Here is a 16,145-nt window from a genome sequence, read left to right as displayed (position 1 = left end):
GCTTGTCAGTAGGTGGGCTTGACTCCCAAACTGACTATCCATGAGCATTAGCTGTGTCCAACGTTTATAAGCTGTTGTGTGAGGGTTAACCCCTCTGATGAAGCTTGGCCCCAAGGGGCTCTTGTGCCTGTAGCGATTTCCCTTTGAGTGTGAGTCTTGTAGGTCAGACCCTGTAATGCTCTGTTTTTATCTGAAGTTGGTCTTTGGATGTGGTGATTCTTGTGCTTCTTTGGCTGGACCCTGCCGCAGAGCGTGTTTTAGGACAAAACAGATCAACAAGCACAACCACAACAGCAACCAAAGGTAACCAGATACTCTCTGATGTACAAAACAACCCTCACTCTCCCCTCCACTTGTATAGAAATAACAATCAAGCACAAGGAGAAAAACAAACGAGCAGAAAAACAACAACGGTAATGAGAAAAGGCGAAGAAAGAGAGAGAGATGAAAGGAAAAAGAAAAAAAACAAAAAAACAAAACAAAAAACAAACAAGCAGCCTCCTGGGCTTCATTGACCCAGTGCTTAACCACATCATAGCTTATCTTCATCACGTGTAAGGAAGACACCAACGCTGAACTGGATACGCTGGAGACTCTGTCCATGATGGCCTGCTTCACGTAGCATTCAATGGCCTGCAACATTGTCCCATCAGTGTTCTGGTGTTCTATCTCTGCTCTCCAGCAGAGAGGCCTGAAGGCTGGGCCTCGGTACACATCCTCCTTTCCTGTCATGTCCTTTGTCAGGCTTACAGTTCTGTAAGTTAGAAGTCCAACACAGGTCACGCTGGGCTAAAATCAAGGTGTTGGTAAGGGCTGCATTCCTTTCTGGAGGCTGTAGGGGGAAATCCATTTCCTTGCCTTTCCAACTTCTAGAGGCCACCCACAAATCTTTGGCTCATGGCCCCATTCCTCCATCTCCAAATCCAGCAATAATGCATCTCTCTGACCTGGCTTCCATCATCACACCTCCTTACTGACCCTTTTTTTTCTTTGGTATTATTTCACAAGATATAGTCTAGATAAATGAAATGACTTGGTTAGGGTCACAGTCAATCAGGGGTAACACAGAGAAAATAAACCAAAGATTCCTTAGTCACAAATTATACCCAGTTGTTCTCAACTCTACATGTACATCAGAATCACTCTGGGAATTTTACAATGTAAATATCCTTAAGTCTCACTTCTAATGAGCCTGATTCAATTGGTTGGAAGTAGGTCCTGAGCTCCACTTTAAAATCTCAGGTAATTCAAACCTGCAGCCATGGTTGAGAACCTATGCACTAAAGATAATAGCCAAAAATAACAGTTGTGTCTTTAAAAAGGGCAGTCTAGTGGGAAAATAAAGCCTGATATATATATATATATATATATATATATATATATATATATGTTAATTAAGGTACGTACTTAAAAAGTACTTTCATTTATATATATATTTAGGAGGGTTGTATCAAATTTGAATTAAGGCAGCGGCCTCCACTTTAATTTATCAAAGTCCAAAGATGTCTGATGAACTTGTAGGATGCCGTGAGTATGGAGTAAAACCTAGTTTCCTGAATTTTTAGCCAATTGCTCAGGTGATTCTGATGCAAGTGGTTTGTATAGCACATGTTGATAAAACACTGACATGTAACATTACAATATGTCCATGTGTTTAAATTGGTGTATAATGTTTTCTCTGTTGTGTTCCTTTTTCATTTATAAGCTACAATCTGTAGGGAAAAGATGTTACTTGCCCATAAATGATCAGAGGCAAACCTAGGCCCAGATTGCAATTCTCTTGACTCAGCTATAATGAACTCTTGTGCCCTACAATATACCAGACCCTGTGCTAGGTACTGAGGGTATCAGAACAAATGAGACAATATATTTACCATGAGAAGGGCAAAGTCTAATTGGGGAGCACTAATGACTGGGTAGTGGAAAATGTTCTAAAACAATGGTCCATCTACCAAGTCCCCAGTCCCAGCCAGTTTCCCATTAATCTGTGATTACAATTTTATTGGGCACAACAAAAATCAAAGCAAAGGAAGAAGGAAACTGCTCTGAATCCATGTAGGCTAGCATGAGTAGAGATGACTAGACTCTTGGGGTTAGAGTGGAGTGGACCAGAACAGTCTTGGGGACATAAAGCCACTCTCATAACACCTGTGTATGCTCATGGAGAAACCTGCAGCAGTGTATGCACAGAAAATGGGGTCAAAGAGTTTGGGCCATATTCATCAAAAGACAGAAGGGATAGTCCAATTCTGAGCACACTATCATGAATGTCACTCAGATTTATCCAGGAGAGGGGAGTGAGAAAAAAGGTGTGAGAAAAAACATAAAGGGCTGTTTGGATACCTAAGCAGCACTGGGGAAGGATGCACCTGGATTAAGTATAACTCTAAAGCAGGAAGAGGGCATTCTTCACATTTCAGGCAAAAATTAGGATACAGACCACTGAGGGGTCCAGAGAAATCAGGGGGTCTTTAGGACTCCAGCACTTCAGCAGTGGTGGGGACCAGTGGAGGAAGCAAAACTGAGCAGACAAAGAAGGAATGCCTAGCAGTCATGGAATTATCCAGGGAAGGGACGCACAGCAGCATAGGTATAGAAAGGTGTCACCCACCTGGTAGTCAATTATATTTGCTGGTAAGCATATACTTTGTGCCCTTCCATAAACATGAAGGGCACCTAGACATTTGGGGCCTTGCACGTGTGCATAGAGCCAGCCAGAGTTCAGTCATTAACTCATTTGATTCTCACACTAGCCCTGTAAGGCATGCAATATATTCATTTTATAGTTGAATAGGCTGACTTTAAAGAAATGTATTTGTAATAATTACCAGGCTTCTGCTTCTAAATAGGAGATCCAGAGGTAATATAAGATTTATGTCTTTAATTGTATCTCAAGTATTTAATTGTCTCCATTCCCTTTAAAGCTGATTGGCAAGTTATTTGCTTCTTACTTTTTTTCTGATGCATATAATCCATGTGTATTCATTTTGGGAAAAAATAGAAAAACGATAAGAAAAATAAATAAGAAAAAACACATTGTGACATATTAGTATATAATATACATGCTTGTAAATGAGATAGCATATCTATAGACTGCTTTTTAAACTGTTTTATTTACGATATTTATTAAACATCTTTCCATGCAAGTTGATGAAACTTCCCTGCTGACAGAAAAAGTTACAGACTAAGTCAAAATGAAATCTCCAATGAGAAAAATGACAGAACACGAAAGGTTCACAGTAATAAGTACATCAAGAAAAATGCAAGTTTGGGAATCAGGAGGTTTATGATTATTAACCTTATAGCATTCAAGGCATAAGACAAAACTCATCATGATGGTCATGGTGTGGGGGATCTCCTATAAGAATGCGCAGACTGTACCTCAACTGAAGCTCTCTAATTTTCCTTCTTAGCTCTCTCATCTCCTCCATGAACCGTTCCATATCATCTGCATCTCCATCTATCATGTCAATGTTATGGACAAGCCTATTGGGCATATCCTCTCTAAAATCCTGGGCAGGTAGAGCCCAATCCCCTCTAATATTTCCTACAGGCTCCTGGCCTTCACCGCCTCCCAAAGGGCCTGCATCTTCTTCATTCTGCACTGGAGCCTGCTCCCCTTGTTTGATTTCCTGGGGGACATTTTCCATGTGTAGTTTTTTTTTCTTGCTTCTTCCTGGGAGATAAAAAGCAAGAAAAGGAATTGAATACGTGTAACAATAGGATTCAGAGCTCTGTGGGCAGTTTTCCCATCTGAGAGAATTCATGCACCCACTAGGCAAACCCAGTTCTGCCCCAAAGCCCACCATTTTTCCTGAAAATCCTTCCCTAGGCCACTCCTCACACCAAAACCTAGGACAAGTGGTGGGAGGGACAGTGGTTGGAAACCAGGGATCCTTATAAGCCCTCCAGGTGTGCCCCAGAGCTTGCACTTCTCCCTTCTTTGCTCACCGGCCACAGGACCAGTTTCTAAAGACTTGGCCAGGTTTCTCATGCACTTAACTAGAGCAGGGTGCGCTGAGTCCTCCAGATCCTGTTCTGATCTCTGATACCCCTATATCCGAGGACCCCAGGCATCCCCCTACCTGCAGGGATCAGAAGCAGTGTTCCACTCTTAGCCTTGAACTCTGCTGCACCAACGGACCTAAAGACCTGCAGACAGAAATATGACAATGACCAGGACTGATCCCTTGATTAAAGGACAATATGGGGTGGGGGGCACCAGCTTCATTGTTTATTTAGGACTCTGCTAGTCAATTATTGCCACCACCTCTTTCTGCTCCATCCGGTTTCAGGGCTTCTTTTCTTACCCTGTAATGCACTACCCCACCATCCAGAAATAGACATTGTAATCAAAGATGATTATTTCCAAACCAGTTTCACCTCTTTTTTAGGCCTCTTACTCCACTCTTTCATCCCTCCTGTCACCTAATTACTATTTCTTGAATGCAAACAGACAACTTTTGGGGTAGGGGTGTCAAAAGAGCTTACTGGGTGGCAACATGGTTTATTTATAAAGAATGTCAATCTAGGTATTCGCTAGGAACTTATGAGACCCAGTGGCCCTTCTCCAGCCCCTGTTTTCTTTCATTGCCCATCATTTTATGTATCAAGATGGACTAAAGGCAAAGAGGTAACGTGGGTGTTGCAAACATGGACCCACTGTGGTTAACAGCGATTTGACATACCCCAGGGTGTGCAAACAGCACCCAGGCTTACACGACCAGAAAGTTTCTAGCTCTCTGCCTATATCCCTCAGTTAGAAGCCCACCCACTTGATAGCCTCCTCCACAAAAGGGACCCGTTTTCCAAGCCTAATCCCTTTCCCTATCCTCTGCAGCAATCACAACCCCCATTCCCCGCCCCGTTCCCACAGCCCACCATTTCCGATTCCAAAACGGACAGAGGGTGAAGAGATACTGGCAACGGAGGCCTACACCGGTTGCAGAATTCGTCACCCCCAACACTTTGCGAAGCCCGCCATCCCCAACTGGAGTCACCGGTTGCACCCAGCTGCTGATTCCTCCCCGTCCTTCTCTGTCTGGTTCTTCCCTTCCAGACATCGCCCAATCTCCAACCTCCTAGTAGATCTGAACTGGTACCCATTCTCAACTCTTGGCCCCTCTCGATCTCCTCCCACCAAGCCCTCCATTTCTTGCACCAAACGGGTAGGTATCCGGGAAGCGGTAGAGAGAATCCAGTCCTGGACCCGCTCTGGTTTTGCCCTCTGCCACTCCTACCTCGGTCAGCGTCCCCCAACCTGCCACGGATCGAGTCAGCTTCTACGACTTCCTCTTCCTCAGGGCTACAGGCTCGCCTGCTTTCAACACAATAGTGAGCCAGCGCACAGCCACAAAAGACTCTCAGACCACAATTGGGAGGAGAGACTAATCCACGCGTTAGCGCTATGTCGCCTAAGGACTGTGTCACTGTGAGCTCAGATCACAATTACCGATCATATCTGCAATGCGGCAAGAGGGTGGGGGGCAGGAGCATGGGCGCGGCCACCTTACTCTTTATTCTCACTATCTCCCCATCCCTACAGCAGACTACTGTCCATCCCTTATTTTATTTTCACTGTTTAGTGATCTTCGAGACCAAATGGGCCATAATTTTTGTATTTTGTATTTACCCTTTCCCCTGATTTCTGCTAGATCTTTTAAAGAATTGCTTTGTTCTCTTCTATAGCATTAAACGCCCACTTCTCTCCTCTCCACTCAACAGGAAGTAAAGCCCAGAATTTTTCCTAGCAGACTTTTTGGTTTTGTCCCAGGCTAAAACCGGAGCAGGGAAGGGAGGTGAGGCTAGGTAGTCTGGAAAATAGGTAGGAAGTGACATTACAAAAAAGAAGTTCACCTTAATTATTTCCCTTTTTATTTATTTATTTATTGAAGGGGTGATTGTTTTTTTTTTCTTTCTTTGTTTCCTATCAACATGCATTCATGTTTTGCTTGTTATAATTAGACAATACTATTATTTTCAGTTAAAAAATAGGATTTGAGTTGTAAAAACTTGGCAACATGTTTCTGCTTCTGACTTATCCTATAAATACAGACCCTTCAGACAGGACAGCACCAGCTCCCCCTTTTAAGGGCTTTTAAATATAAACCTAAGCTGATGGTTCCCCTTTCTGAAGTGTTTGTATGTGGTCTTTCTATAACCGAGGCAGGAGTCTAAAAAAGTCTTGTTGGTGGATTTTCAGATCTTGAGAACCTGTGACAAACTTAGGGTCTCCTCTAAATTATATTCGTGCAACTTTACAAGACTCTAGCATAGCCTCTAAAATAGAGCAATGCTGAGGTCTTCCAACAATTCAGAACAATGATTTGGGAAAGTTATGCTGACAGATAAAAAATACTGTGAAGCTACAATATTAAAAAATATGCGATAATAAATATAGGAAAAAATGAAACAGAAGAGAGAGCCAATTGTCAAACCCAAATATAGAGAAATATTAACAATCTGATTGAAATATTTTGAATCATTGGGGAGAGTTTATATTGCTGAAGAAATGGTCCTGGGATAATTGGTTATCTATTTGGAAAAAATAATGAAGTGCTTATTTTTATTGTATACTTACAGACACTTAATGTTTAGATAAAAAAACATAAAACCATTGAAAAGAGTATATAACAAATGTTATTTTTATATACTATTAGGAAGAAAAAGTTGTTAAACATATGGCACCAGAGACAGACATGACCAAAAGGCAACTGGCCCAATTTTGCTGGGGACCCTCTAAGTCTAAAGACCCATGTAGACTGTTCCTTAGAACTATCCCAATTAGTAATGAGAATCTGGAGTATTTATCCACAGATGCAGGTCCTTTATTGGTGGAAGTTATCTTGGGAATGTTAAAATCTCTGGCACTTCTGAGTTGTCGTAAGCCTGGGCTGAGCAAGTTCCCAAGGTGTCAGAAACAGCCTTCGGTAAAATTAGAAAAAATAGTTAAAGTAGAAGGAAAACATCAGCTTTATCCTTACCTGAAGAAATATACTACTCAGATTTTACTGTAAATCAGTCCAAATATATTCCTTCAAAATAAAGACAATACACACATCTATTCCCATATTTATGGACATTTGGGCTGTTTATAGTTTTAAATATGATAAAGTGTTGAATGAAATTCTTTATACATAGGGTTTTTTGTTTGTTTGTTTGTTTGTTTAAAATAATACGAGGGTATTAAATTCCTAGAACTGTCATTGTTATGCGTGTTTGGACAATTAAGTTCTCAAATTCATCCTGGAAAAAGTGCTACATACCTCATTGCTGAATATCACTATGGTCACCTTTGAAGTACTCCCTTGGGAAGCTATGCACCGATGCCAGCACCTGGTCCACCCTTCAAAACAATTTTGGAACTCTTTCTGGAATGGCCATCAGAGCTGTCGTCATATTACCCTTGATGTTCTGAATGTCATCAAAATGTCTTCAATATTTCCTTTATCTTCAGGTAAATAAAGAAATCATTGGGGGCCAGAGCAGGTGAATAAGGAGGGTGTTCCAATACAGTTACTTGTTTATTGGCTAAAAACTCCCTCACAGACAGTGCCATGTGAGCTGGTGCATTGTTGTGATGGAAGAGCCATAAATTGTTGGCAAAAAGTTCAGGTCATTTTCATCTAACTTTTTCACGCAGCCTTTTCAGCACTTCCAAATAGTAAACTTGGTTAACTGTTTGTCCAGTTGGTACAAATTCATAATGCGTAATCCCTCTGATATCAAAAAAGGTTAGCAACATGGTTGAAACAAGTTCACGAACTTAATTGCCAGACATCGTATATGACTATGGATGCTTTTAATTGTCATAGAAATTGACCTTGAAAAATATTGTTCCAGTTTGGCTTCTATAATGTATTTGCATTCCTGTTTGCTCATGTGTCCACCAACGCTGGGTATTACCTGGTTTATTGTACTTTAAAATTTTTGTTTTATTTTTTGTTTCATTTTGTCTTATTTCATTTATTTCTAAAAATTTGTTGTCAAGGCCATTTAGGTAATAGTTTCTAAACCTGTCACATCATAACAGCTACTTTGAGATTAAGATTCCCAGGCTCTTCTCTGAAGATTCTAGTTCAATAGGTTGGAGCTAGGCCTGAGAACCTGCATTTAAGTTCCTAATGCAATTCTTTTTTTTTATTAGTTTCAGGTGTACAAAGCAATGTAATAGTTAGACATTTACATCCCTCACAAAGTGATAACCCCCCTCCTCCAATCTACTGCCCCTCTGATATCATATATAGCTGTTAGAATTCTATTGACTCTCTTCCCTATGCTGTACTCCATATCCTGTGACTATATATATATATATATATATATATATATATATAAAATTATAGTTGACATTCATTATTATTCAGCCTCAGCTTCACGTGTACACTGCAGTGGCCAGGCATCTACACCGTCCATGAAGTGGTCTCCCTAATAAGACAAGTGCCCTTCGGATACCCTACAAAATCTTTACAACATTATTGATTATATTTCCCCAAACTGTCTTTCGTATCCCCGCCTTATGCAATTCTTAATGTCAATAGGGTAGAGAATTTGTGTCCTAAGCAAAAAGAAACAAATAAAATCTCTGATTGTTATGTAAGTGGTCTTTAAAAAATCATGGTTACAAAATAGTTTCAAAGTTACAGAATGATTTTGAAAATAGCTGAAGACTAAATGGTTATTTAAAAATATTTAGTTCAATTCATTCCATATAAAATTTTCTTAAATATTAGTCTATTTTTGTGTTTGGAGATTTCTTATATAAAAAATTATATATATATATATATGTAATGTCTAAAGATAAATAATGTATAGTTTTACCAAATGTTCTCTACTCACTATCATACTCACATAATTTATTTGTGCATCTACTTTAATGGAATAATATACCATAAACTGCTGTGCTACTTGTTTTTTGTTTAAAAATATTTTCAAGTTAATGACAATTTAACTACTCTACCTGTTTTTAATGTCTTAAGGGTGTTCAAAGTATCATAATTTATTTGACCAATGCCCAGTTGATCCATGTCAGTACTGTTTCCATATTTACAGTTACCAATATTGTTTAAATGAATGTATGAGTAGATATGCAGATTTCCCTCCAAAAATTGTTTGTTCACATCCTCACCAACACAGGTTGTAGTCATTCATATTAATTTATAAAATATTTGAATCATATAAAACTCAGTTGAGTGAATATAACATATATCCATTCTTTTATGCTATATACAGTTTAATAAATGTGTATATATACATGTAAACACATCGATATTTTATGTACTTTAAATGTATATTTGTATATGTATATATACATGTATATGCATGCATACACACACAACCTGCTTTTCTTACAAATCATGTTTCTGAGATTCACCTATGTAGAGACATACAGTAGTTCCCCGTTACCTGCAGGGGATACATTCCATGACCCCCAGTAGACGCCTGAAACCGTGGATAATACCAAACTCTATATATGTTATGTTTTTCCTATACATTCATACCTATGATAAAGTTTAACTTATAAATTAGGCACAGTAAGAGATTAACAACAATAACTAATAAAATAGGAAAAATTATGACAATATGCTGTAATAAAAGTTATGTAAATGTGGTCTCTCTCCCAAAATATCTTATTGTACTGTACTTACCTTTTCATTTGAAGGAAGCACTCTATGACTTCTCTTTGGCATATCAGAATTGCCAGCATACTATTCTTGTGATTTAAGGCCATTATTAAGTAAAGTGAAGGTTACTTGAACACAAGCACTTCGATACCTGGACAGTCGATCTGATAGCCAGACAGCTATTAAGTGACTATTAGGCAGGTGGATACAGAGTGGATATTCTGGAGAAAGGGATGATTCTCATCTCCAGAGGTAGCGGGCAGATGGAGTGGAGTGGCGCAAGATTTCATCGTGCTACTCAGAAAGGCTCAAAATTTAAAATATATTTTTTTATTTCTGGAATTTTGCATTTACTATTATATTTTTGGATCTTGGTTGATCGTGGGTAACAGGAACTGTGGATGAGGAAGAATAACTGCATATATGTAGATATAGGTCATTTGTTTTACAGAAGTATGGCATTCCATTGTACAATTGCATTGCAATTCATTTTTTGTTTTCCTATTGATGCACGTTTAGATTTTTTTCCCTAGTTTTTTTCCATTACAAGCATAGTTTTAGTGAACATCCTTGTGCATGCCTCCTTTGCACTTCCTTCACTTGAACAAAATATTTTGTTCTGTTTGTTTGATTTTATGTTTCTTTTCTTTTTTTGCTTTGTAAACCTGATTTGCCAGGATTTCCCAAATCTGTCCTTTCTTGGGTAACATCCTAGATATATAAATAACAACTACATATACAAGTTCATCATATGGAGGTTTTAATAGTTGGTCTGGGATGAGACATGAAAGTTTGTATTTTATAATTTATAAATTATAAATTTTGTAATTTATAAGATCAGGCAAGTTTGGTAAACACTTTGATGGGTTTAAAAATCATCTTATACTATTAATTTGCTGTTTCATTTTCTTTGATTCTTAGTGTAGTTCAAACTCTTATTTTTAAATACCTTTATTGTCCTCAATGATGTAATGATTGGATTTTAAAAAATAAAGTAATACAGGTGTGTATAAAGTAGAAAATGAATGAATTTGCTATAATTCTTTCAGAAATTTTATTTTTTAATGTATTTACCATATTTTTCCAAGTACAATATGCAGTTTTTTCCCGAATTTGTGAGGGAAAAATAAGGATGCGCATTATACATGGGTAATACTAATTCCATTTTCCTGAAAGTTTGGGCCAGAAACTTGGGTGTGCATTATACACAGGAGCGCATTATACATGGCAAAATATGTTATGTGTAGGAATACTTTCTTAGCTTAAGCAAGGATAAAATAATATTTAAAATTGTTTTTTAATATTTAGAATGTTACATAGCTTTTAAACAGAGTAGCACTTATGCACAAAATTTCAGGTTGAAGGGAAAATTTTCAAACGGAATACATTTCCCTAAATTTTCTGTACAAGCAAATAACTTATTTTGGTAAACCATAAAAATGGTTACCACACACACACACACACACACACACACACACACACATTATTGATCTGTAATTTTCATTTCTTCTGTTTTTAAAATCAGCCCCTGTTCTTCAAAAAAAAATATTAATGATTGAGATGTTTTTCTTTTTTTAAAGATTTTATTGGGGAATTGGGGGAGGGGAACAGTGCGGGGGGGTTGGGGGAAGGGGAACAGACAAGTTGCTGTCCTTTTGTTCTTCAGTCTAGTGGAGCTCTTAGCTTCACTGGCCCATGTTGGTATTATCATTGTGCTCTTCCTGGATGAGGCAGATCGGTCGCCGGCATCTGGACAGCCACTCACAACGGCTCTTGGCAGCTCACGCCCACTGCCAGCTGCTCACGCTGGCTGCAGGCCACACAAGTTAGCTTATGACAGCCCACTACAGCAAGGGCTGCAGCCTACGCTCCAGGTCGAGCTGTTGTTCAACATCTTAGCTGTAGAAGGCAGTGTCACTGGCCCTCATGTGGGATCTGAACTGGGGCCCTGCTGCTCAGAGCTGGCGCTCAAGCCAGCTCTTAACCATTGCGCCACTTGGGCGGCCCTGAGTTGTTATTCAAATATAAAAAAATCCATCCAGTCTGGTGTATATTACTGGAAATTATTTTTGTGCATATACTTATGTAAAGGAAAAACTTTATTAAATCAGGGAAAAATTACATCATAAGTGTGAGTTTCTCCTTTAAGGATGGTACAGAATTATGCTTCAGAGCAAGATGCAAGTTTGAAGAAAAATAATGTCTTAAAGTCACTACATTTTCCCCATTTATTCTGCACAAGAAACTATTGTTCACTGCTCAACTAAGTTTTCTAAAAATGAATAAATTTTTTCTAATGCTAAAACTTGTAACAATTTCATGATCATAAAGGAATATTTGTCCCTTTTTATTTCAAATGCTTTAAAACAGAAACATTGTAATATATTTAACATGAGTGATACAGCAAAGTATAGTGGGAAAATTATTGTTGTTTTAAAAATTCTATCAGCTAATGTAAAATATCTTTTTTTGTTAAGCTTAGTAAGATTTTGTTTAAGAAAGCTTTGTATTCAAATGCTACTAAAACTCAGTTTTTGTTGTTATATTAATAAGAATAGTTTAAGATAAATCTCCCTTCTGTAGTGGAAATAAAGGTGATTCTAATGGCTTTGCTAATCTTAAATACATTACAAAAACTGTTTGCTTTATTAAAATATGTTACTAAAATAACACATAATACTGTGTATATATATATATATATATGCACATATTTTAATTGAACCATATATACTCTTCTGACTTGTTTTTTTTAATCTGACAATGTATTTAGGCATATTTCCATGTCAGTAAATATAGCAAAAGCTGCATTAGTTTTCTATTGCTGTGTGACAAATTACCACAAACTTAGAGGCATATACAACAAAATTTATTATCTCACAGTTAAATTAGGAGCAGCATGACTGGGTAATTCTCTGCTCAGAGAATTACAAGGCTGAAATCAAGGTGTTGGCTTGCTGTGTCCTTATCTAGTGGTAAACCCAGGGAAAAGTCTGCTCTTGAGCATATTCTCGTTATTGTAAGAATTCAGTTCCTTGGGGATATAGGACTGAGGTCCAGGTTTTCTAACCAGGTGTCAGCCAGGTACTGCTCTCAACAACTAGAGGTTGCGCTCATATTTTATTTTACCATGTGGTCCCTTCAATCCTAGCAAGAGAGACTCACCTTTATTTCAAATCACTCTCATCCTTAGAATTTCTTAGACTTCCACTTCTGCTCCAGCTGAAGAAACTTATCTACTTTTGAATGGCTCAGGTGATTAAGTCAAATCCACCCAGATAATCTCATCATTCTAAGGTCAATTTATTTGCGAAGTTAATTACATGTGCACAACTGAATCACATAAGTAACTTGATTAGCATTTGATTGAGTAACCAAGGGTCTGGAATACTGTATAGTGTGAGAGTGTGAGAGGGCATCTTCAAATTCTCTCTATCATGCTACCTAAATACTTTTTCTTTTTAAATTGAGGTAAAATTTACCTAACATAAAATTCAACATTTTAACCATTTGAAAATATGAAATTCAGTGGCACTTAGTCCATTCACAGTGTTTTGTAACCATCACCCTGTCTAGTTCCAGAAAATGTTCATCACCACAAAAGAAAACCTCATATCTATTAAGCAATCACTCCCCATTACTCCCTCCCCACAATGTCTGACATCCACTAATCTGCATTGTGTCTCTATGGATTTTCCTATTCATTATATTTCATATAAATGAATCATACAATATATGACCTTTCGTGTCTGGTTTCTTTCACTTAATGTTTTCAAGGTTCACCTATGTTGTAGCATGTATCAGTACTTCATTTCTTATTATGAATAATACTACAGTATATGGATATGTCACATTTTATTTATCCATCCAACAGCTGATGGACATTTGGATTGTTTCCATCTGTTGGCTATTGTGACTAGTTCTGCTATGAAAATGTGTATACTTGTTTGAGCACCTGTTTTCAATTTTTTTTTGGTATACATCTAGGAATGGTATTGCTAGGTCATATGGTAATTTCATGTTGAAGTTTTTGTCAAGATTGATTTTGAATCACTATTTCATTTATTTCTGATATAGTCTTTATTATTTCTTTCTGCCAGTTTTTGATTTAGCATGTCTTTTTTAAAAAATGTATATGTTCACAACTATACATTTGCCTCTGAGCACTGCTTTAGGTGCCTCCCATAAATTTGGTATGTTGTGTTTTTATATTTATTTTTTCTGAAAATATTTTCTAATTGCCCTTGTGGTTTCTTCTTTGACCCAATGGTTGTTTATGAGTGTGTGGGTTTTTTTCAATTTCCTCATATTTGTGAATTTTCCAATTTTTCTTCTGTTATTGATTTCTAATTTCATCCATTTTTGTTGAAGACATTTTGTATGATTTTAATTGTTTTAAATGTATTGAGTGTTGTCTTGTAGCCTAATCTTGGAGAATGTTCCATGTGTACTTGAGAAGAAAGTGCATGCTGATGGTGTTGGGAAGTGTTCTGTATGTGTATGTTTGGCCAACTGTGTTTATAGTGTGGTTTAAGTCCTCTATTTCCTTCTTGATATTCTGTCTAGCTGTAATATCCATTAATAAAGTGGAATATTTAATTATTTAGCTGTTATTGTATAACTATTTTTCCCTTCAACTATCAGTTATTTCTCATTATATTTTTGGGGTCTGTTAGGTGTGCATATGATTATAATTGTTATATCTTCCTGATGAATTTATCTTTTTATCAATATATTATATCTTTTGTCTCTTGCAATTTTTTTTACTTAATATCAAATTTGTCTGATATTAGTATAGACATCCAGCTTTCCATTGGTTACTAATTTCACAGAATATCTTTTAGATCTTTTCACATTCACACTATTTGTGTTTTTGTGTCTACAGTGAGTCTCTTGTAGATAGCATATAGTTGGATCATGTTCTTTTATCCATTTTTTCAATGTTTGTTCTTTAATTAGAATGTTTGGTCCATTTACATTTAAAATAGTTACTAATAAGAAAAGACTTCCTTCTGTCATTTTACTATTTGTTTTCTATATCTCCTATATATTTTTTCGTTCTTCATTTCCCTCATTAGTGCTTTCTTTTGTGTTTAAAACCATATATTCATACACAATGGAGATTACAAATTGGTATCTTCAATTTCTAACAATGTAGTTTGAATTAATACTAACTTAGTTTTGATAGTTTGCATAAATTTTGCTTCTATCCACTTCCATTCCTTCCCCTTAATGTTGTTGTCACAAATTACATCTTTATACATTCTGTGCCCATTAACATGGGTTTATAATTATAGTTATATGCATTTGTCTTTAAATCATGTTAAAAAAAGGAGTTACAAACCACAAATATAATAAAATACTGATTTTTTAATTTTTAATCCATGAGGTCTGACAATTAAGTTCGAGAATTCATTCTAAAAAAAAGTGCTACATACCTCATTGCTGAATATCATTATGGTCACCTTTGAAGTACTCCCCTTGGGAAGCTATAGACTGATGCCAGCACCTAGTCCACCCTTCAAAGCAATTTTGGAACTCTTTTTCTGGAATGGCCATCAGAGCTGTCTTCATATTACATTTGCTGTCCTGAATGTCATCAAAATATCTTCCTTTCAATATTTCCTTTTCCTTTAAAGAAAGAAGTCATTGGCGGCCAGATCATGTGAGTAGGGAGGGTGTTCCAATACAGTTATTTGTTAATTGGCTAGAAACTCCCTCACAGACAGTGCCCTGTGAGCTGGTGCATTGTAGTGTTGCAAGAGCCATGAATTGTTGGCAAAAAGTTCAGGTCGTCTAACTTTTTCAAACAGCCTTTTCAGCACTTCCAAATAGTAAACTTGGTTAACTGTTTGTCTAGGTGGTACAAAGTCATAATGAATAATCCCTCTGATATCATAAAAGGTTAGCAACATCGTTGCAACAAAGTTTGCAAACTTAATTGTCCGACCTCATATGGAATTACCTTGACTGTTGTTCTTCATATGGCTTTGTGTCAACATTTCCAGTTTACATGGATAAGGAATACAGTATTTTATTGGTTCAATGATCTAGTCCAGGGGTCGGCAAACTTTTGAGATGGAAGAGCTGCTAGGCATCAGCAAACTGCAGCTTATGAGCTGCAGGCTCTGAAGTAAAATTGAAACTAAAAATAAAACTATCATAGTTTCATTTATAAAATTTTTAAAGGATATTATTCACATAACAGTGATTATGTAAAAATATATTTATGGCCCTCAAATAATTTTTAAATTGTCGTGAGGGACAGAATTGGCTCTTCCAGGGGTCGGCAAACTTTTGAGACGGAGCGGCTCATGAGCCGCAGTTTGCCAACCCCTGATCTAGTCGGTAGGTATTTAGGATGGAAGACTGGCCAGGGACACTGCCCTCCACAGCTAAGATGCTGAACAGCAGCTCAACCTGGAGCTGGGCTGCTGTGAGTTGCCAGCGATGGCGTAGGCTGCAGCCCCTGTGGCAGTGGGTTGCCATGGGCTACCGTGTGTGGCCAGCAGCCAGCGTGAGCGGCCA

The 16,145-nt window shown here is 37.4% G+C and overlaps 1 protein-coding gene across 3 annotated transcripts; it reads right to left on the bottom strand.

The window, feature by feature from the left end:
• Positions 1 to 3,094: 3,094 nt before the first annotated feature.
• Positions 3,095 to 5,505, bottom strand: BEX5 (brain expressed X-linked 5). 3 transcript variants are annotated; one of them, XM_019633835.1, is made up of 3 exons: positions 5,241 to 5,505; positions 4,086 to 4,152; positions 3,095 to 3,676 (listed from the first exon to the last, which is right to left on the bottom strand). In XM_019633835.1, exon 3 carries the CDS (start codon positions 3,648 to 3,650, stop codon positions 3,309 to 3,311), a length of 342 nt encoding a protein of 113 aa, XP_019489380.1. In that variant the 5' UTR covers positions 3,651 to 3,676; positions 4,086 to 4,152; positions 5,241 to 5,505; the 3' UTR covers positions 3,095 to 3,308. The 3 variants fall into 3 exon arrangements, with proteins under 3 accessions (XP_019489380.1, XP_019489381.1, XP_019489379.1); XM_019633836.1 differs by having other exon boundaries at positions 5,238 to 5,256; XM_019633834.1 differs by lacking the exon at positions 5,241 to 5,505 and adding an exon at positions 4,882 to 5,136.
• Between the last annotated feature and the right edge of the window lie 10,640 nt (positions 5,506 to 16,145).

This window comes from Hipposideros armiger, unplaced genomic scaffold (assembly GCF_001890085.2).
Source record: "Hipposideros armiger isolate ML-2016 unplaced genomic scaffold, ASM189008v1 scaffold_1414, whole genome shotgun sequence".
Classification (NCBI taxonomy): Eukaryota; Metazoa; Chordata; class Mammalia; order Chiroptera; family Hipposideridae; genus Hipposideros; species Hipposideros armiger.
The sequence above is the reverse complement of the archived record's forward strand: the minus strand, read 5'-3'. Positions and strand labels throughout refer to the sequence as shown.

Bases quoted from the DNA above. Each gene is read 5' to 3' on its own strand.
- BEX5 (XM_019633834.1), bottom strand. From the start codon at position 5,106: ATGGGTACCAGTTCAGATCTACTAGGAGGTTGGAGATTGGGCGATGTC. The intron at 4,153-4,881 runs GTGGGCTGTGGG...TTCTGTCTGCAG, and splicing joins CCGTTTTGGAATCGGAAATG to GTCTTTAGGTCCGTTGGTGC. The intron at 3,677-4,085 runs GTAGGGGGATGC...TTTATCTCCCAG, and splicing joins ACTGCTTCTGATCCCTGCAG to GAAGAAGCAAGAAAAAAAAA.